The following is a 23,740-nucleotide window of genomic DNA, read 5'->3' as shown; positions in this document are numbered from 1 at the left end:
TTTTTAATATATTTTTGTAATTGGGAAATTCTGCCCCCAAGAGCAAATTTAAAAATTGACTTGACATGGGATCAATTATATAAAGATATTTGGAGTTTGCTGCTTGTTAATAGAGAGTTAGAATGTGAAAATTCATAAACAAGAATTGAGGGACTGACTGGTTGTATTCTTTTGTTTCAGCTGAGGTGAAGAGGGTGGGAGACACTGTTCTTGGTATGGCCACACAATGTGTCCAGGCAAAGAATGTAAACAAAACATCACCCCAGACCTTGTCAAATCTTTGTCTGAAGATAAATGTTAAACTTGGAGGAATCAACAGTATCTTGGTGCCAAGTATCAGACCCAAGGTATATTTAAATTTACAGCAGTTTCTTTTGATTACATTTTTAAATTGTTATGCTTCTTCCAACGTGATTGGCCAGGGTAACTCAGTCAGAATAGTGCCCGACTATGGACTGGATGATTGGTTTGTGCCCTGGCAGGGGCAAAGGATTTTTCTTTCAGCCTCTGCTCTTGGGCCCACCCAGTTTTCTATCTACTGGGTACAAGGGATCCTTTCTCTAGGGGTAAAGCATGGCTGGGGGTGACACTCTTTGGTGGTGTTTGGTAACTCTGAAACTGTTGTATTCATGGAGCATCAATATGAAATACTTTTTAAGCCACTGTATGCTTCCAACACCAAGAATAATATATGATTGGCCACAAGCAGAGCCACAGGCTGAAAGAAATGTAACTCTTCCAGAATTACAGACCTTGATTATACAAATATGAGTCATTAAACTAATTTTCATGAAACTTGGTGTGAATATTATATCATTAGAGGCCATTCCAAACTTTGTACATTTTAATTTCCTACAAACTGTAATAACATGGTAATTTTGCAAATGTGAAGTGATTGAAACATTAATTTAATATAGAGCTGTGAAAATATGTTTGATAATAGATCATTGAAAATTTTTTACTTTTGGTGTAGTAGTTTTTTGTGGACTGTAAGATAGTAAAATTATGATGGTGCAAAGCTTGTCTTGGCTTGCAGTTTTACAGTGGTAACTAATGAACCATTGGGGCTGGACAAGTTGAACTTGATGTGTGTGAACAAGTACAAAACTTAGAAGATATATGTTACAAATTTTGTTTTATCTGTATATAAGTTTAAATTCCTTCCCAAAAGTATAATAATAAATTTTATTCCACCAAAATAATGGTAAAATTCTTTCACATTTTGTTATAATATTGGGTTGATTATCCCTATCTACATAGGGTAGCTCTGGAATTCCAATTCCCTTGACTGATTTGTTCTTAGGTGTTCAATGAGCCTGTGATATTCTTGGGAGCCGATGTTACACATCCTCCTGCTGGTGACAACAAGAAGCCTTCAATAGCAGCAGTAGTAGGCTCAATGGATGCCCATCCGTCACGTTACGCAGCTACTGTAAGGGTCCAGCAACACCGACAAGAGATTATACAGGAGCTCAGTAGTATGGTCAGGTTAGTCTGCAACATTAATGAACTAAACATTGTGAACAGGATTGAACAGGTGCCATTGCATAAGAGAATGGAGTGTCATATAACTCACACTGTCAAGTTATGTGTCATCTCATACATTTCATGATGTTTGATATGAAAATAACATGTTGGGTTAGTATTTAAAAAAGTACTGTCCATGTTCAAAGATTTGAATTTCTTTTCTGAAACAGGTAATTGGCCTGATATGAAGGTTTAAGGAAGTCAGTTTTCTGGTACATTATGTTTGGAGCTAGCCTCTGTCATTATATCAATGCATTCTTAAAACCTTGGAATATAAAATCATGCATGCAAACAAAACTGTTTACGTTTGAAAGGACACTAATGCCAAATGCGTTTGACGTAGAGGTCATCATCAGTGGCAAAACAAATTAATTCATATAATACAATCAAAAGACTATGGTTTTCTGCAGAGCATGGAAGGTATGTACTCTATGAAACCATACTTATGTAACACCTCACTGGACGTTAATTGTGCAGGAGTTGGTGTATTAAATTGAGTACTTAGCTTTTATGTCCACTGGCCTGATTGCCATTGTTGGTCTACGGTGAGCCGTGGTTGTGTCGTCTGTGCCTGTGAATTTCAATGAGGCGTGGGTGTTACTGTCACTTTTAAAAATGTGCAGGGTGTATATTAACTCTGATAACTAGTGTGGCCAACTATTATATTAACTCTGATAACTACAGTGAAACCTCTATCCATCGTTCCCGGAACTATCGTTTTCCCGGATGCATCGTCCGTTTTGTTCGGTCCCGAATACATCCCATATAAAATAATGTTACATTTTCCCGCTTCTATCGTTCCTCGAACTATCGTTTTATCGCATCGATCGTCCAAAAGTCTTAGTCCCGGCCCACAATTTTCCCGCAATGATCGTTTCTGAGAATTTAAAATGCTGGGTTTAGAGATAAATTAATACCGAAAGACGCACAATGTTTTTGGAATACGCAGTAGCCGTGACCTGTTATGTCGCCCAACCAGCACATTCTTTTGGAATGAGGGTCAGCGGTGCAGGGGTGATAGTTGGAGTGAATGGCGGTGCTCATTGTCAGAAATTTTACGATTTTAATTAGGGTGCACTCATATTTCGTTCCAGCGATGCCAGATGGCATGTGCAGTGTGAATTTCTTCACAAATGCTTTTATTACAAGTACAAAGGAAAGGCTGGCGGCACTTTTCATTCTTCTGGTTCATCTCGTTTCCAGCGGTTCAGGGTCTTCTACAGCTACGTTTCGTTGAGTTCGGCAGTAATAGTACTTCCATTTTTCCTGTTATAGTCCGCGAAGGGAGCGGTGAGGAAGAGGAAGACGACGAATGCGAGCCCGAAGCTTTGCCGAGTTTTGCCGAAGCGCACGCTGCATTGGCGAAAGTGAAGTCGTTCTTTTATGCGCTTAATATTAGTGAACGTGACGAGGAAAACATTTTGAACGTGGAAAGTGCTCTGTTTGGTCTAAAACGTAAAGTTTCGACAAACCAGTTGTCCATTAAAGACTTTTTTGGTAAAAAGAAGTAACTTTGAAAGAGAAACATTGTTTTTTTTTTAATTTTTAATGCTTTCCCGCATCTATCGTTTTCCCGCATTCATCGTTTTTATTTCCCACCCCCGCCGAAAACGATGCATCGAGGTTTCACTGTAGTGTGGCCAACTATTGCATGTGAAATTTACTTTTTTCTGTTTATTTGCAGGTCAAATAACACATCAGAGTCATGGGCGTTTTGTTCATTTATGATGTTTTGCTTTTTGCTGGTTTTATAGATGTGGAATTTTTCCAAAATGTCAAGCATTTTACCTTTCGAGGCTATTCTTAACACGTCCATGATATCCTCCATTGGGCCGTATTCATGTGCGTGGTCGAGGATGTGTTGAGCGTACTTTTTGTTATGTTGAATATAATGTGGACATGCTCTTTAAGTCTGGTTTTAAATTCCATACTGGTTTGGCCAATATAGACCTGCTCGCAGCTACCGCATTTTAACTGATATACACCACTTTTATTGTGATTATTATCATGTCTTCTTGAATGGCATCTGATGATTTTATATATCAATGCAACACGAATCATATGTTTCAGAGAACTGCTGATAATGTTTTATAAGAGTACAGGGGGCTACAAACCACATCGGATTATTCTATACAGAGATGGAGTTTCTGAAGGACAGTTCTTACATGTGAGTATCATTATTGCCAGTATCTCGATTCAAAGTTACAGTGAAACTAGAATTAAAGAAACATTTTACATTTCCTTTCATAAATGTGACTAAGTTAAGAGGGATTGTTTAAATGCAAATATTGATTCATGTTCAGGTAAATTTTTCACTGCCATTTTGGGAACATCCCGCTTGGTTTATTTAGCCTGCAGTTAAGGATGCATAAATTTTATGAACAGTATTCATTAATGAATTTTCTGAAAAGCATTTCACATGCATTTTATTATGAATTATGGAGTTTGCATATTGCCAATGTATGTATTTGAATATGTGTTAGTCATTGAAGGGTTATAAAACCTCATGTGATGTGCACACAAGTACTTGTGACTAAGCTTTCATCTCTCTTTTTGTGTATTTACTGGTCCCTGTTATGATGTCCTTCACATTTGGTGACCTACACTGAGTCCTCTCCTTCTGCTGATACTGTATTGTTCTTTTTGAACCTCATTTTGCTTGTGTTTGCCATCAAAAAGCACTTGTTACTAGTGATGGTTATTAGTACTGGTGAAAACCCACAACTGGGTTGTAGAGCCAAGAAACAAGAACATTATCCCTAGAAGCAAAACTGCTAGATGGCTTGGAGGAATACAGGGGAATATGCTGAAGTGGGAAATGTGGAAGAGGCTGATACATGGGACTCTCTTTTTGTGGGCTCAGTAGAATTTTATTGACTTTGTGAACATGATCATTTGGAAAGGGAGAATAAAGACTTTAGCCCCCATCCTTTCCCTACACTGAGCTATAATTGCATGAAGAGTTTGTGATGCGTTATGTGTGATTTGAAAGTTGAGTAATTTTTACCATGTTTCTTTTTTCCATATAAGCCATGATACTTGAGGGTATATATTTCATGCCATAAGACAGAAATTAATTTGTTCATGATAATAGGCTATGTAGTGTTAAGCAGAACATAATGTGTAATATTACTCATGAGTAAGGACCCAAAATATGTCTATAAACAACCATTATAAACCATTGTTGCTGTGGTGTGATCAGAATTGAGCTCATTGTTTTGTGAAGATTCCTTTTTATGGCAGTAGAAGATTTCAATTTTATTCTGTGGGAAAAGGCATTTTAAACCCCATATACAGGGTTTCCAACCAGTCTTTTAAGTCTGTGGTCAGTGGTATAGGAGCATGCTAGTGTGACGCACACAGAGCTGGACTGCACATAAAATGTGATGCAAGGATGATAAAGTGGTATGAAATAGGTGTTAATCGGCCCTTTGCGTGGCATAGACTAAATGAGCAGTCATTATGCAGCAATATGTGATACTCTGTTGGGCAGGTTCTTCAACATGAGCTGACAGCAATCAGAGAAGCTTGCATCAAGTTGGAAGGAGACTACAAACCTGGCATCACATTCATTGTAGTGCAAAAGAGGCATCACACAAGGTTAGGCAGTTACTATATCAAACAGAATTCTCACTGAATTTGTTTTACCCAGAGAACTAGTTATATGATTAAAATTTGTAAGGAACACCTGCATTTAAGTTCATGTAGATAAAACTGTGATACATTTCCTGTTTAGAATAATCTGAAACAAGTGCCATTGCCTTTCATCTTCACCATTATGAAAATCCTAGAGAATCAGGAAGAATGATGATAATGTTAATTTATTAGGCAGGAACATAAGTGTCATCAAAGGAGTGCAGAAACTCTTCTACTCAGAAATAAACTTTGAAAATCCAAGTATATGTTCATGTCTCTTACCAAAATGCAGTATACTTTTTTTTCGTAATATTCTTCCATTCTTGTTGTGTGTTGTGAAATTATAAAAAATATGAATCCGTATAACTTCCACCCATTCTATTCATAGGTAGGGAAAATTACATCAACAATAAATGTTATTAAGGAACAGGTCTGACTTTCATAAACATGTTTGTTTTAATACCAGTATACTTTTACTGATATTTTTGCACTTTAAAAGTGCCTCTGTATTTGCCACAGTGGCACCACAGGCTGATGGGGCTTGTATGTGCTTTGTGGATCACTTTAATGTATAAACTGTATTTATGTGATTAATGGTGAAACAGCACTGAACACAAACCATTTTATAAATTGTACTATATATGGTCTACCAACATTTGAGTAGAATGGACAGAAGGAAGTGGTGGGCTGCAGAAGGATTTTGTATTAGAGGTAATGGTATTTTCTAGTTTTTGTGCATGTATTTTGCTTTTTGTATTAGTGATGAATGGTGTCTCATCTGTATCTGTGTGTTATCTGCAGGTTATTCTGTGCAGACAAAAAGGAGCAATCAGGTAAATCTGGCAACATCCCAGCTGGAACAACAGTTGATGTGGGAATTACGCATCCAACAGAATTTGACTTCTACTTGTGCAGTCATCAAGGCATTCAGGTTTGTTTTAGCAGTGACTATTTAAGTGCTACGGTCAATTTTTCAGTGTCGATTGAGCATGGCCATCTAAGTCTACCAATTTTTGCTGTCAGTTTGAAACTCCTACTTGAAAGCAAGAAACTGCTGCTGGCAGCAATAAAAATATATGTTTGAATTAAAAGAAATTAAGTTCAAAATTCAAAATAGACTCAAAGTTAGTGGCATGTCAATGGCAGAGGCTACAACTGAGATGGTTAATGTGTTATGACAAGGGTTTGTTTGATGGTTTATCAGACTCACAGTAACACACATATTGGGGTTGTTGGTTGTATAGCTGCTGCTGCTGCTGTTATTCTTTGTGGCAGTACAGTACAGTAGGTGAATACTTTGTTTTGTATTATGTGAAATTTATATAATAGTTTGAATTGTACTTTATAATATGTATTGTATTATTATTATGACTTTTTCCACATCCTATTGTCATCTGACTGTCTTATGGATCCATGGAATGTAAATAAATTATTATTATTATTATTTTACTGATTAAGCTTCTGCTTGAACTTCAGAGGCTTTGTATTAGGTTCCGTATAATGCGTTCTGTTTACTGTGCCGTATCGAGCATATAACTAGATAAGGCAAATGGCAGTATATTTTTTTAGATGTAATATGTCAGTCATCTTTCATAGTTAGTCTGCTATCCATTTCAGGGTACAAGTCGACCTAGTCATTACCACGTCCTCTGGGATGACAACCATTTTGATTCCGATGAACTGCAATGCCTTACATATCAACTGTGTCACACGTATGTGAGGTGCACACGATCTGTGTCCATACCTGCACCTGCATACTATGCACACTTGGTTGCATTCAGAGCTCGCTACCATCTTGTTGAGAAGGAGCATGACAGGTATATGCATACATTCACCTAACCCTTTGAAGCAGAGTAGCAAAGAAATTTCCTTCATTATCATTTTATAAAGAGCATGACATTGGTCCCTGTTCTTGCCAAATGGAATTATCCATTTTGTCTTACCCCATTTCTTTTTTAGATTTAATTTAATATTATATTTCTGTTTGTGACTGGGTTTCCCAAATGGGCTTTTCCCTTCAGGTGTCCTGACTAAAATCATGTGTACATTTCTCATCTCCCTCATTCATGCATAATGCCCTAACCATCTCATCCTTCCTCTTAATTTTATCACTCTATTAATATCTAGTGAAGATTTAAAATTGTGAAGCTCACATCCTCCTGTTACTTCCTGCCTCGTAAGTTCAAATATTCTGCATAGCATTTGTTCATTTTTCGTATTTCAATCCATCTGATGCTGGATTCTGTTTAAAGAAGCTGTTTCTGAAGAACCAGTCTGGTATCTTATAGTCATGTTTCTGTTATTGTCTTATTTCAGTGGAGAGGGTTCACATCAGTCAGGATGCAGTGAGGATCGAACTCCTGGTGCCATGGCACGTGCCATTACAGTTCATGCTGACACAAAGAAGGTTATGTACTTTGCTTGATGTGTGATTGTTGGTAAGTAATTGTTAATATTTTACTTTCAGACTTTCTTCATTAACATTTCACAGAATATTCTTGATGTTATTATATTGTGACAGCATGTTTAATAAGTCCCATCAGCCATAAAGAACCCATATAAAATCAGTGAAATTGTTACAGTATTTTAGCTGACAGTATGTGTTACTAATTGGAAGGGGTCTTTTCTATTGATTGTTATGATTCTTCTTGCCAGTGGGCTACATATCCGTACAATCATGTTACACCAATGCCATTGCTTATACAGTTGATGAATTTAGGATGTTAACCAAGCAACTCAGTACTGTTGAAGACAACAGTTGGGTTAGATAAGTTAAATCTCCAGATGGAGAACATTTAGTGGGCAGCCATGTTACTGTGCACTGATTGTGTGTGTACAGCGTATTAACATTAGTTTTGCTGTGAATTGATGTGATAAAATATTGTTAGTTGAGCCTTCAGTCATGTTCCTTTATACAATTATGAAATCAGTGTATTCCTTAAGTTACGTCATATTTATACAAGTTACATGCTTCCATGTGATAATCATGTGAGTGCACAAAACTTAATTTTACCTTAAACCTGGTAATCAGCTGTCTATTCAGTCTAATAAATCACTTCATGTTACAAACATGATGAGAATGTTAATATAACAGACAATTAAATTGATCCCACTATAAACTAGGCTTTTATAATTTTTAATATAGTTCACCCATAGAAGTGAACTATTAATGTATTGTGCTGGTAGTTTTGGTAGCTTTTAGTGTTATGGACTAGTCAGATCCAAATTTCTTCATTTCTCCATTCAAGGTTTCCATGTGCTTCAAAATAAAACTTGAATGATGTATTAATATATCTGTTGGAATTCATTTATTCCGTATTTTTTCTTTCACAGGAAAGTATCAAGACATGTCATCCATTTGTGTGATTGTGAAACTGGTATGCACCATTATGACAAGCACCAGATCATGTTTTAAAACAGACTTTTTTTATATAGTGTGTAAATTGTTGCATGGTCCCAATACAACCAGTCTGCGGAAGAAAACACCAATGAAATACATTCAAGTGGAATGTTTAAATTGTACATATTTGAATATATCGAAGTGGAAAGTGACTGGAAAATGTGTTTCAGGTACTGGGTATGGACTGTGTGAATTAAGGTGGTGAACTTTGCTACTTGTATGCTTGAGCAAATGGAAGTGAATGAAGCAATTAATATCACAGCGTAGCCTACTGTTAGAAGTAGTGTTTGAATATACAAGCCGGGAATTGAAGATCATTGCATTTAATCATGTAGACATGAATTATTTCCCTCCCTATCATTTCAACAAGAAGTAGGGAAATTTTTGTGTTCTTTTTGAAGAAAATAATGTTGTGAAATTGCTTTTCAGACTTGTCATTTTTAAAAGCAAAGACAAAACATTATTTTAAATTGTGTATATATTTTTATGATTGCTTTTGTGTTCATAAGAATTTTATATTATGATATGAAAGGAGTTTGTCTCGATCAAAAGTTCATTGATGCCAAATATGTTTGTTCATTTTCCTTAGGCCTTCCTTTATAATTGTAATTACTGCCCAGAATACTGTATTCTGTGCAAGAAATCCATTATTTTGTGTACCTTACATATAAAATTGCAGTAAGCCATTCTACATTTCTGTTCTGTAATTGTAAGGATGTTGCACAGCTGTTTCTATTTTATTTTACTTAACTGTGGATAGTGAATTTGCAGCTAGATTTCCGTAAAGATTTTTATTTAGGAACAAAAAGTAATTTGTGTTATAAATTGCTTGTGACATCAACATTGTCTTTCAATCAAGATCATGTGACCAAATTGTTAAATATTGTGCTGTTGTTTATTTTCTCCACCAGAATCAATCTTGCATAATAAGGAAGATTGGTTGATGTTTCATGTTATGAATTATGAATATATCATGAAATTCATGACCTTTTACTACCGTTGTTATTCTGTTATCATGTGTCTTTGTGAGTATAATTCCGCCCCAGTAAGCTTGGAAACAGGAGACTGTCTTGATCAGGAAGTGATGGCAAACTGTTTGTCAGTAGTGCCATTTCTTCAGTGTCAAACATACCATTTTAAATCAAATGTGAGATGCCCATTGTTCTTGACTAATGTTATTAATTTACTTCAACACATAATGTTAAGAAAGTTTTTTAAGTTCGCAGACTTATCAGAACTTCCAATCAGACTCTGGAAATTTTTAAGATACAGTATGGAAGATAATATAACAGCAGACTTCTACTGAAATTGGTTATGATGATTGTAATCATCAGGCTGAGAACATGGCCAGAAGTGTGTGCTTTTGTTGTTATAGGTTTTAGAATGAAGTTAATAGTATATTTTTCTTGAGTTACAGAAAGAAAAGAGCTTGGGTTTCATACCAAGTAGCTATTAAAGTTGACTTATTTTGATGTGGGTTTGCACTTATGAATTCCTTTCTGCAAGTGGAAGCTCCTTGCTTTAAAAAATTACATTGCTGTAGTGTTTGAAGTTAGGTGCCCTTTTTTTTGCAGAAGTCACTTAATACAGTGTCTCTCTTCTTTTTCTTTTGCTTCCCCTCCCCTCTTATGTATAAGGAGGGTAACTTTATAGTGTGCCTGTATTAACTGAGATTTATATGATCATACTTAAGAGTGAGTTATAATTTTTGTTTATAGGAGCAGACAGAAGTTTAGAAATTACAATTTCCCAGGATTATATTTGTAAAAGGCACATTTGGCATTCAGTAACTCTTCCACAGCGTCTGGTTTCTTATATGGCAGGCACTTGGTTTTTGTGTTATGAAGAGGCTATGACATAAAAGCTACTGGTATGAGTTAAAATAGACTGCAATGGAATGATTGTATACCATTATTTTTGCACTTTGGGGCAAGATCATTTTGTCGGCAGGCAGAAGTGTGCTCTTAGGAACATTGGTAACACTTGGAAGAATGTGTCAATTAAAAATTGTGTCTTTTAATGAAGGTTTTAATGCTTTTTGGTTTGCGACAACTCATATCCCCTAAAAATTTTGGGAACAGTAATCAGTCTTTAAAAAACAAACTTCCATATTGTTTTGTTTTCTTACATATAAATAATTTCACCAAAAAATATATTTCTGCCCTGGAAAATTTACATTTATCTAGGTATGTTGTCAGTATAGGATGAACTTGAATTGCTGTCCTAATTTCTGTTTCGTTTAAGAAGCTAAAATTGAAAATTTTAATATACGTTGTGGCAATAAAACTGTCAATAGAAAGTGTTATATTAATCTGATATTTTCAAGATAAATAGTACAAAATGAGTGATAAAACACTTCACATTTATTCAGTAGTACATGTCCGAAATATATACTTTTAATCACGTAATTTAAAAGATAACCATGAATTTTACAAGAAGAGTTGTGTGATACAGTTTGCAGCCTCTGCTTATAATGGGTCTGTGCAATTTGAAGGTGCTTAACACAAGGTTTTAAATGTATGAAGTATCTTATATTTGAATTATTGAGGTATGTTTTCTGTGCAGTGTCTTGGGCTGTTGACAGTGAGTATGTAATGTTTGTGTGTGCGTGCATGTAAATTTTATGAATGTTTTCAGCTACTGTGTGTTTTGTACCTAAACTCTAAACCACTTGATGTATAAAATTTGTGGGGAGCAGAGTGCACATTTTGAGAAGTTTGCTATCACTGTGTTTACTTTTTAAGTATGTTGTATTGGAATATTTTTGTTGTGTGGTAGCCAGAGGAAATTCTTCAAATTGGCTTTAGTCCATTACAACAAAATATGGCCATAAAGTCAAAGAAGTGACTGTTCTCATGTGAAGGTGTATTAATGCATACAAATTACAGGAATTATCGTGTTAACATTATAAATTTTGTAGATATTTTTTCAGTTACATAATTACACAAAGACTGTAAGGTTAGAAGACCTTACAGGTGTGTAAAGATAATGCTAGCTTGAAGATTCTTTGATATAATGTATGTATATAACCAACTACATTTTGCTCATACAACATTATTATATAGGACAAACATGTTTCATTGTTGATCACCATCCTCAGTATCATTATGCAATTGGCCAGAACATTTTTGTGCTAGATAATAAGAATGCTGTGTGTGCAAGAGGGTTGTATACGGTATGTGCATACATATAGAAACCATGTGGATTGAAAGGTTACAAGGTATAAATTCTGCTAGATATGCAAGATGGTGTCTTGTGGTTTAATGTGCATATTCACTTTTGTTTTTATTGCAGTTGTGTATGTGTTGGATGGCTGTTGACATTTTCTACTACATAGTATTCTGTGTAAAATTATTTCACACAGGCTATTGGAACAAGACTTTAGATTTGTAGCTATTTTCACATTACAGAAATGTTATAAAAATACAAGATCTACTGCCTGTGATTAAAGTAGTTTACACATTGGATACTCTTGGTAAATGCCATGCAGTTGAAAATGTGTTCAAGATACTTTGCAGTAATTATAGGAGCAGTGCAGTGAAGTTAAAGGATCTTTAATGTGTTTTTTATGGTTGCTATTTCATAGAAAACAGTTAGATTTTGGGTTTCCAGCAGTTCTTTTTCAAAAGCAAACAGTTGCTCAGCTAGTCAAGAAATTCCCCATCTTTTATGGAACATGGAGATTCATTCATGTGTTTGCATGAACCAACATTCTTTAAGTAGTTCATATTTATCTCTGAGATTTCAGCTGATTGAAGGCACAGAAAGATATTGGATTTATATTGGTGTTTCTGAGTTTATAAGTGATGGTGTTAAATTTTAGAGCATTTTGTCATAAAATATTGGAGTTTGTGAAATCCTCTTATCTGATCATTACATGAACCATTGTTCTCTAAGCCACATAAATGGTCCTTTTTTTTCAGTGAACATTTTTGATACATTGTTGTAGTTTGTAATAGTTGCATTTCATTTCCTTTGGGAAGCTGGTCTTTAGGGGAGGATGCCTGCTGTCCATGATTTGCAGGGGCACAGAGTTCTATCTCACATGAACACATTGCACTGTGTCCACAGGGAATACCCAGATATTTTCCAAACAGCCGTGAGATGCATTGGAAGACAAGTATCTTTTGGGTGGAACACATCTTTTCTTTTTCAATCCATAATATATGATTTATTTTTAAACTTATCCTTTTCTGTACTGACATGTGAAATTCTTGAAGTATGGTATGCAAGGTATGAAAAGTGATGATAATTTAACCTACAAATTGTAAGCCCATTTAAAATCAGAGATAAGTATTCAGCATTTACAGGTTGTTAAAATCTGTGCTATGTGTGTCTGTACAGTTAAACCTCATAAGAGCACCACACTTTTTCCATCACCAGTATTGGTGTTGAAGCAGGAATGACAGTAAATTGGAACTTTTTTACTTTGAATATCTCCAGTACAGCACCAAGTGATTCATTTATACCATAAAATGGAGATATACTGTATTTTCTCAATTTTAAGATGCTATCGATTGTAGTCGTAGATTTTCAGGACAAAAATATGTACAATACAATATAAATTGTTAGTATTCATACATAAACCTTGTTTGTTTTAATAGTTTCAGAATCTTCTTTGTTTCTGTCTTTGCTGTCCCATGTCTAGTGCTATGGACATGAAGATTTTTCTTGTGCGTTAGTCATATAGTATAATTTTTCTATATCGATTCTTGGACACCATCACATGTAAGATGCAACCTGATTTCAGAAATTATAAAATGTGAAAAGAAGGTCACCTTAAAAATCGAGGAACTTCAGTGCTTGATAATAACATACTTCACTGACTTGAGTTAGAATATTGTTCTTTGTAGGCACACACAGCTGTTTACATCTACACTGATATCTGACAAACACACGGGATTGTGAAATTTAAAGGTTTCTGGCAATGGGGTAAAATTGTTCCTTGGAATTTGAATCAAAATAATAAAATCACAACATTTTGGAAGCTGCATTCTGCTTTCATCTTCAGGTAAAACTAAGTGGGGGGGGCATCCAATACATGTTGGACCCCTTGGTTGAGCTAGCATGAGACCTGGATTACAGCTGATCATACTGTACACACCTGTATCTGTTTACAAGCTAACTTCCTTTTTGTGACCACTTGATTGTATTCAAACTGTGTTTGTGTAGTGTATGTTGGTTGGTGGATGGTGGCTAGCTGAAGTGGTGTTTTACCAGGGGATTCCATTTGAAATTACATAGGAAATTTCTGTTTTGAGGTTTTTGTGAGTGCAGTGCAAGTGCAGTATTGGTGTTTGGCTGTGTTTCTTTATCCACCTAAGGGGTTCTTTATCTGAAAATGTCAGATGTGTACCTTACAAAATGTTTTTTAGCCTTTCATTAAAGTAGCAGCTAGTTAAGGTTGTATATTCACACCGTATTTAGTTTTGCTTTTTAGACTCTTAGTATATTTTATCATGCTTAGCTGAAAGAGGCTGGTAGGGAGACATCCAGCCGTAATGCATTTAATTTCATCTGAAATGTAGGTTTGATATGATGGTTGATCATAAAATTCAGAGTCTCTCTCTCATTATTGATGGGGAATGATAAAGACTTTTTCATATCTGTTCTTCCAGTTTGTCCCATTCAAAGTAATATCATTCTTACTGAATACAATGATTTCAATGGTTATGCTCATCTTGAAGTTCTTGAGCGTTTAATGTAAGGTGTTGTTCAGTTCCCACAAGGATGTGTTACAAAATGTATAATTCTAAAGTAATTCTAAAAACATAATAATATACATTTTGTGTTGCTGTGGTAGAATAATATGAGATCTGATGTTCTCATGGCAGTGAAGATGTTGATCATCTGGTTTGTGATGTCATATGAACTTGTAGGTAAATTCCAACATTTCAGAGAAATACTGGTATCTACATGCAAGTCCATGTCATCACGAGCCAGAAGAACATCAACATTGTTGAATAATTTCAGTATTATTATTTCATATCTAATTACTTTTCTGCTATTTTTGGTTTATTTATATCTTTGGTTGACCATTGACATATCCTGGATATTTTTCAGTTTGGGGACCAGAAGAAAGTTGCTAGGTGCTATATCTGGTGAAAAAAAGTGCATAAGGAACCTGTGTAATATGATTCATTAAAACTTCCCTTATAGAGAGGGCTGAGTGGCATGGTGCTTTGTTATGATGTGATGCTATGAACCTGACTTTTTATTGTGAGGCCATTTCCATTAAAGTTTATGTTAGACATTTCAGAATATTCAGATATACCTGATTGACTCAGTAAATATAAAATTTATAGTGAACATAATTTTTGTGTAGTGTGGAATGATGACGGTTGATGTTTTTGTGTTACTTTTAGAAGTAGTTTCCTTTAAAATTTAGAAAACCACTTATCTGTTTGGGTGTAGGTGTGATTTTATTGTCTAAATGCAGATTTAAGCATTTAATGAGTTTCTGTGGACATCTTTCCAAGTTACATCTTCATGCCATTTGACAGTGTGATGAGTGCTGTAAATATGTGCCTGAAACAGCTCACACAAAGCAGACATTTGGACACCCCCCCCCTCCCCAAATGGGGTGAAGTCAGACAGTTCCAAACATGGGGTTTTGTCACTAGTGCTTTTGTTGGTGTTCAGTAGATAGCTTATTCTCTGAATTTTATGATCCATTATTTTTATATCAATAAGAAGAGCAGTTTTATGTAACCTGTAGACATTCCAAGGGGTGTTATGATGATGACGACGATGACAAATGTCTAGGTAAACCTGAACCCCCACTCACATCACTGTGACTGCAATGCAAACTTTCATCCTCTGCTTTTTCTAAATGTTTTCATTAATCTGTTATTAGATATTAGTATCTTATAGTTTGACATTACTATAGTATTCTATTCAGTTTTTATATTCTTAAAACAATTTCTCCAGTTTGTAAGTAAATGAATCAAAATTAAGGATATGCTTTATCATATATCTGTCATCAGGTTATAGCAATTTGTTTGAGGTGTTACAGGGTAAATATGCACTATTGTGTTTTAACATGACCCTTGAGAAACATTCCATACATTCTCATTATGCTGCATGCTGTTACAGAGGCTAGACTATTAAGGGGAGAATGATTCTTCATTGAATGCTGATTTTCAGATGTAAGTTAAAAGTTAATGGATACTTCCACTGCCTGATAGTAATGAACTTGACCATATTATTCATAAATGAAATTGATAATACTGAGTTTCTCCTTTATTTGTATTATAAATGAACTTTAATATTATATTCTAAATGCTTCTTTCTTTTATAGAAAATTTCAAAATTTCTTAGAACTTTCTTCTGTTCTTTCATTTATTCATTTCCACTACATGGATTGGGCCGTTGGCCCATTACGGGACAGTTGCTCAAAGCAACTTGTCCTTATTAGTCTTGAAGTGCATTTTTGAGTAGTGAGTGACAAGCCCATTCATTGCCTCTGCACAATTTATCTTCTATTCTTAATTAGGTATTACCCCAAAATGTTGGCAGACACCCTGAAATCAAATTATTTTCTGCTGTAGTAAAAATAAAATGAAATTATACGTGTACCAAGATGTATTAATTTATTTTAGGAAGTACATGGATCATTTTATATTGTCAATAACTGTAATTCTCTAAAATTCAATTTATTAGGCTCCCAGAGTTAAAAATGGTTTATCTAGTCACATGACACATTTGTCACTCACAAAATTTCTCTGATCTGGTGAAATTATATGAGATTTAAGGTTCTCATGACTCTTAGATGTTGGTATCTACCTGCATGCAAGTCCACAGCATTACGGCTCATAAAACCAACATTGGCATGATGAAGTGATGTTACTCAATAGTTATTTATTTCTGTGTAGGCTTTATTAGTAGTGCTGATTGGTCATTATGAAATGAAGATGCAAAGATAAATTCACCTAAGTTTTAATCCATTAGATACAACTTTTATTATCTATTTGTACATGTTCATTGCTGTACATCTTTTGGCCTTCATAGGCCATCTTGGGGACTTCTTTGTACCTTTGGTAATCTATATTGTCTAGCTGAGTGCCTGAAGATGGCCTATGAAGGTTGAAACTTATAAGGTGATACAATTATGTATAAGGTGTGGCTAATGAAATTTTTATCTTATGTTTAACATTGAAGTGGGTTAACTCACTGAACAATATGGAACATAATGTCAGTTTTAAGGTAAATTTAGGATTTTTATGTAAAAGTTTTATAAAAGCTTGCTTGCCAGAGTTCTCCCATCTGTTCTGTAACTTTTTTGTATGCATAAATAGTTGAGTTGTGAAAGCACTAAATATAATTGAACGGATGGAGCATCAAACATGGCAGATTGGATGTACATGGTATAATAATATGTCCATAAATTAAGATTGGAAAGGTGTATTCTTTGGAGTATGCTGAAATTCTGAACATGGTCTTCACACCACATCACAGACAGTGACATCATCAGGTTACCTCATTGATAGCCACATTTAAAGGGAACTATGGATGTTGATCACTCATAACTGAAAAGAGTAAGAAAGGCAACATTGTCCTAGGTCAGTGTTTCACTTGCATGATCTGAGGTCCATGTGAGGCAATAGTGGTTCTTGTTCTCATTGTAAGTGCCTCAACAGTGACCTTGGTTACCATTGTTGCAGCAATGGCTATTGTTAAACAATGATTTTGGTTTCCATTGATGACCACTCAGTTCATGTAGTTGCAACACTGAAAAACATTGGGTTTTGTAGGTCTTCTAGTTTCCAGTAACAGTATAACATGCAGACATGAATAGGCTCATAAGGTGTTCATTACTCATACCATAACATGAAGAACACCTACACATTTTCAAAATGGGATTGTGGAATGTATGTCCTAATAGTGTCTTCTCAAATGAGGATCTTAGAGATGTGGTTATAAACAATTTTACATCACTTTCATTTAGGTCATTCTTATGGGCCAATCAGCAGCTATTGATCAAGATATGATGGTAGACATATTTCATGCAATTTTATGTGCATATATTTTTTTAAAGATTTGTACTAAATTTTTTAGTGATCAAAAACTTGTGTGAGTGATTATCTCTTGCTCCTATTTTGTTTTACAGAGCATAAACATCCTAAACTCTCATCATAATTTTGTCCAGATCATAGACATTTATTTTATTGTTATTTCATAGCAATGTCAGCTTTGTAATATTCATGTCAATAAAAGGCTTGTGGTAGTATACGACAAATGATCATACCTTGACTTGCTTAACAGTTTTGATTTTATGTTCAAATTCTGTTATGTTTCATCTTTGTTGTGCGGCCTTTGCCAGGCAGCTGACATAATAAAATGTGAGTGCCCCAAATTCCTTCACTCTTATAATGATGAAGTTTTGTCATTGGAAATATTCTCTGCAGAAAGTGATTATATGTTTTCAAATTGAGTTTATGATACAGCAATCTTAATGCATTTTAAATATATGATGCAAGCAGAACTTTCATACAAATTGCAAATATCTATACTCTTGTAGGAATGAAAATTGTAAGTAAAATTTCACAAGTGGCCATATTTCTAATTCTTACTTCAGATCAATTGAATATTTTGAGATTGACCAAACTTGCCATTTCTGTATTAAAAAGTTATAATTTGATGTTATTCAGTTTTAATCTTGTGGAAATGGTATTTATTCCGTTCTCCACTTGAATCAGAAATGTTTCATATCAAGTCTGTTGGTCTCCTGGTCTGTGTTGCCATATAGTCTTACAGGTTGCACTTCATGTTGAAGATGGAGGCTATAGATGTCTCTGAAACATTGGTGGCCACCTACAAAATCACATGTGTTGCAACTCAGAAGACCACCATAAACATCCTCACCACTTTTAGAACCTCAAATCTCAAATACTTTCATACCAGTACTGAGAAAGAGCAACTAATGTAAAACTGAAAATCCTTGTCTTAGTTCACTTAAATGTGGTTGCTTTTGTTATCTTCTTTTCTTATTCTTTTCCCATCCAAGCTGTCCAATAACTTTAAAGTGTGATGGTTCTTTAACAATAGATGGGTGGAAAAGTTGTCTTCAGCTTCTGTACCATATTCTTTCTTCTTTAATTTTCTTCTTTTCATTATATTCTTTGTCCTGTTTTCTGTATGGGATAAACCTTTGTTGTTATGGTATGATAAATATAAATGTAGTTAATAGCTTGGTGTGTGTAGAACACCTCATGACTCAGTGAAATATGTAGCTTGGTCTTATGATGCAGATTTCAGAGCTTAGGACTTTTAAAAATTTTGGAAGAAATGGAGTGTTTGTTAAGCTGTAATCTAAAGGTTTCTTTTTCTGCCAAAGTTAATTTTTACTTTTTAATGTTCATAAGATAATGCACATATTGCAGATGTTGAAACCTTCAATTGCCAATTCTTAGTAGGGAAAAGTGTGAAAATACAGTTGAAGTCAAGAAATCAATTCTCGGAATGTAACGTGTACATTGGTATAGTTATGTTAACAGAAGTGGTTTGTGAATGCAAAACTGATTCTTTCAAAATAGTAACAGGAGTTTTTGTGAATGTTGATTAAAATTTTCTTGCAGAAAGTATAATTTCAAGTGAAATAACTGATTGACATGTAGGAATTTTTCTTTACAAATGTGTGCTTTGGTATCATGTTAGTGCATTATTTTTCTTCACATATCCTGTTGGTCTTGTGTTAACCAGTTTTAGGCCTGTGTAAGTAGATTAATACTGATCAGTGTTCAAGTTACAAAGCCTACATTGGGCACATACTAGGTTTGCAAGGTGTGAACTGGGATATGTAGAGTAAGGGGCATTATGTGGTGTCCAATGTAATCAGTTTTCATCACAAATCATTAATCACTTTACATCCATTGTGTATTTGCCATAATGGAAGTAGTTATCAGTGTTTGTAATTCTCTCTTCTGTGTTGAAAAGATTGAGTTCATCTGTTTTGACCACTGATACACTGAAGTTTTAGACAAGTTTGTGCATTCTCAACATTGATTAAGTCTAAGAAAATTTTAAGGGAACTAAGAGAAATGTTACCTGTGAATTACATACAACATGTTCTGTGATGAAATAAAGAGGTATAGAGAACATGTAACTTTTGAAATTACATTTCCCTTCCATTACACCATAATGGAGTTTTCAGTAAATTCTGCTACACTAAATTTGAACTAATTTATGTATATTGCATTACCTGTTCATGAAACACTTTTATGAAGTGTGTTGTAAGACAGAATTCAGATTGTTTTTGAAACTGTGGACAGTACAAATCAAAGATATGTCAAAAAGACAGTCATGAATTCATTTGGAGCTGTTGAAAGTAAGTGATGTTTAGATTAGTAAATAGAAATGAGTGACAGTGTGTTTTTAGCTAGAACTTTTATTGTGCATTTTTGAATGATTAATATGCATATTGTAATCATGGTGTCTGTGTAATATATAAAATAACTGCAAATATCTTTTTGTTTGCAGATTGGCTCACAAATAGGACCCAGATTGTTATAACCAAAAATAATAACTTAATACAATGAATACGTGCCTCAGGATTTAGGATTTTAACATGTTTTGAAAATAATTCAGTTTATAATTAAGGAAATTGTATGTACATGACTTGTACAATTAGTTTGGAGTGCAAGAAATAATCTGTTTAACATAATCTCTTCTCATAAAAAAGAAAAGAAAAACAGTGGTGTACTGTGTACCATTTTATATGGTGGAGCTTCATCAACTGCTGGAGTTGTTGAATATAAGGTATGGATGATTTTCATTTTGTATTTTGAATATCATAATAGTATTTATTTGGAACAACTGAGGAAAACTATTAAACAGTTTGAACAGCCAAATCCAACAGAATAGTAAGATGTGATTCATTAATACAAGGGTTGTGAGTAGACTATTTTCAAAATACAACAAAAATTCCAGAAGTTTTAAGCTAAAGATTTTCATTATAATGGTATACAAATTAGTTGGAATAACCCGGCATGGATTGCAATCAGCACATATAAAAACTGTCATTGCCCTAGTGTAAAGTAATCCATGTCCTGCATAAAAGAAATATTTTAAAGCATGAATTTAAGGGAGACCAATTTCCTTTATCACAACAGCTGAGTCAACAGCCTCTACTCATTTTCACAACTAACCAGGTAGGGAAGCCCACAACGGACACAGTATTCCTGTGTAGAAGAAAGGCCATGCATTAGCACAGCTGCCAAGTAATCCCTCTGTAAGAAAACATAAACAAATTTGTTACATTCTGGTAGTAAGCAATGTCATACCAGTACCTTCTTTCATAAAAGCATGTGCACTCAAAATTCAGCCATGTTGGTGGGTTTTATGCATACATTACAAATGTAAGACTTGAGGTTTTCACAGCGGTGAGTATGAAGATTTCTGTCTCCTGAGGAGTTGTGCTGTGTAGTCTGGTTGATGTTTACCAACGTTTCTGAGGTCATACTGCCTCCATCATCGCCCTGATGACGGAGGCAGTATGATCTCTGAAACGTTGGTAAACATCGACCAGACTACACAGCGCAACAACCCAGAAGACAGAAATCTTCACATTACAAATGCTTTGTTTAATATTTTAAAGATTTATATTTTATTACAAAACTTACAAATTTCCTCCCCACCATCCTTTTATCACACCTTGTATTTTTTCTAGAAAGTGGCATGTGTTAAGTTCCATTAGATGCTGTTATATTCAGCATGTCTTCTGCATCACATCATTCCAACAGTACAATATGCCTGTTTAAGCAATTCATATGAAATAATAATGTAAGTCAAGTCAAGGATTAAGTAAAATGGGTGTTTTAAATACTTTGTTATGTGAAAAGGTTCTGCTGCCCCTATACAGACTTAGTCCTTGGGAATATGTTATGTATATAATTTTAATTTATTTACAGTAACATCTGGGTCCTATTAAAAATTAGTTAATTTTGTCATTTGGATGTGTGAATAAACCAAAGCAGTGATTGTAAGTCATGTTCTTGGTACAAGGATGCCAGTAGCAGATTTGGAATATTCAAGTAATATGGTGCAGTCAGTGATAGAAGAATGAAGCTTTGATATAATCATTTTCATGGTTGAACTGTAAATAGCGGAACAGATAAATAATGCTTTATCAGACATTCACTGCCAAAATGACAATTTTGTGAAGTCGGTGGATCACAATGTGAAGGAATACATTACACATAGCATGTGTTTAAGTACATATCAGTATGTTTTAAAAATATCTACCTTTTAAAGTATTCTCCCATTAAATTAAAATTATAGGATGCCACTTTCCATTGTACATTAAATTTTATTATACTTACCCAGTATGTACTTGTTATATTTTGTTTCAGTTATCACTTTCATTGTATTATTTTATTATACTTATGTTTCTAATTTAAAGTGCACTGTAGCAGCTGCTGGGAATGTATCAGCAATCACATGGCATTGTGAATGAGAATGTATGAATGAGTAGGTGAAACTTGATTGTGGTATGATGATTCTTGCCTTTAACAGAACATTTGTAATGTGTTGTTAAATAGTAATAGTTACTATTGCATTGACCTTCCATAGTAATGAAATTGCTATTCCTATTGTTATGTTCCAGTTCCATTCTTCTTATTTCAGTAGAATGGAGATTACATGGCCAAGTGGTAACTTACTGTTGTATATATGTAACTTCAGCTTTTGAGGAAATACTCTAAAAGCCAGAGTTACACATTGAACTCCAGCTGTGAAAACCTAAGGACAAGAATTAATGTAATAAGCATCAGAATTCATGAAGATTATTTTGTAGGATTTTACTATCTTTGCACATAACCTAGGCCTCCTTACACACAACAGGTTATTATTAATTTGTCATGATAGTAGTGGTGATTTAAGTTGTTACTTGCAGAAGAACAATATAATTTTGATTTGAAGCTTTCATAGGAACTAAAGTTAATAAAATCTTCTTGGGCAATCAGGCATGTCACATCAGAACCCTAATGATGGGAACAGAGATGGTTCCTGAATCATTAGTATCTTATTGTAACAATTTGACACAGCTGATTGCCTGAGAAGATTTTATTCAATATCACTTTGGTTCCATGTGTTTTGAAAAACTCAGTTTTTATAGTTTTTGCAGTATGATCTCTTGTTATTGCTATTAAAGTTGTGTTTGTACAATAACTGGCTTTTTATGTTGATTCTGCTTTGTGTTTATCACTACTGAAGCTACCCATTCTGAATCCATATTATATATATGAATCTTGAAGTCATCTTGTTGTTTATTATTGAGTGTTCTGTCTGACGACAGATCCATTGTTCTGCCCAAAAAGAGCTCGCCAGTTTTCCCTATTCTCAGCATCTCGTTTTAACTCCTGAAACTTCATCATCTTTCCTTGTTTAAGATCGTCGGTTAGCTGTATCAGTCTTCTTCCCAGTCCTCGCTCATCTTGTATACAACAGAAATGGTACCAGAAGATAAATCTTTAAATTGGTATAGGGTGATGTCTTTAGAGAAACAAGTCTAATGCAGGCAGAGTTTGACACGAGTGATCAAGTAAAAGTGGTGGCTGTGGGGGTTGGGTGGGGTAACAGTGTAATGACACTGGAAGTGTGGACAGATGTATGAAGTAATACCACATAATCAGTACTGTGACAGTCTGCTTTAATTTTTTTGTTGGCTTCTTCTGATCTATTTCCTGAAAAAATTGTTGATTACTTGTGTAAACAGTACATGATAAAGTGTTTGCATATGCTAATAGCAAGATCCTGTCATGTTTTGTATGTTACAAGTGGCTGTGTTGACGAACATTAAATGTTTATTCACCCATTGTACTGAACTGAAGAATGGATACTAGTTTTGAGTGTTACAGTGAAGGAAGTATGATTCTCCTATATAGCATTTCATGTTACCATGGTAATATGGTATTTCAGCAGTCACTTTGTGATTTGTAAACTAGTCGTGTGTAAAAGAAATTCATGAAACAACTGGAAAACATTTACTTGAATTAAGAGTAACCATCTCTGGAAATATATATTGTGAGATTTACTACATCACTGTAGCTTTAAAGAGCTAATGAAATCATAATGTTTCTTTTGGTTTTGAATAAAGGAAAAATGAGTAAATGTATTGTACATATTTTATGTGGTATGTGAATGATGCCAGGTACTTTTTTCATATGAATAAAATTGTTC

General features: G+C 34.5%; 1 protein-coding gene across 6 annotated transcripts in view; it reads left to right on the top strand.

The window, feature by feature from the left end:
- Positions 1 to 23,675, top strand: part of AGO1 (protein argonaute-1) — a 58,900-nt gene extending 35,225 nt beyond the window's left edge. For all 6 annotated transcript variants that reach the window (XM_087350459.1, XM_087350461.1, XM_087350460.1 and 3 more), the window contains 8 exons: positions 181 to 347; positions 1,304 to 1,488; positions 3,598 to 3,694; positions 5,021 to 5,127; positions 5,965 to 6,094; positions 6,781 to 6,980; positions 7,480 to 7,601; positions 8,497 to 23,675. In XM_087350459.1, coding sequence (XP_087206585.1) covers positions 181 to 347; positions 1,304 to 1,488; positions 3,598 to 3,694; positions 5,021 to 5,127; positions 5,965 to 6,094; positions 6,781 to 6,980; positions 7,480 to 7,588 — 995 coding nt within the window. In that variant the 3' untranslated portion in view covers positions 7,589 to 7,601; positions 8,497 to 23,675. The remainder of the gene's footprint in view (positions 1 to 180; positions 348 to 1,303; positions 1,489 to 3,597; positions 3,695 to 5,020; positions 5,128 to 5,964; positions 6,095 to 6,780; positions 6,981 to 7,479; positions 7,602 to 8,496) is intronic.
- The last annotated feature ends 65 nt before the right edge of the window (positions 23,676 to 23,740 follow it).

The sequence above is a fragment of the Zootermopsis nevadensis genome, unplaced genomic scaffold (genome assembly GCF_977971745.1).
Source record: "Zootermopsis nevadensis isolate Lab colony 2312 unplaced genomic scaffold, Znev_1.0 Znev_ptg000017l, whole genome shotgun sequence".
NCBI lineage: Eukaryota > Metazoa > Arthropoda > Insecta > Blattodea > Termopsidae > Zootermopsis > Zootermopsis nevadensis.
Note: the sequence above shows the minus strand (reverse complement) of the source record. Positions and strands in the feature narration are given on the sequence as shown.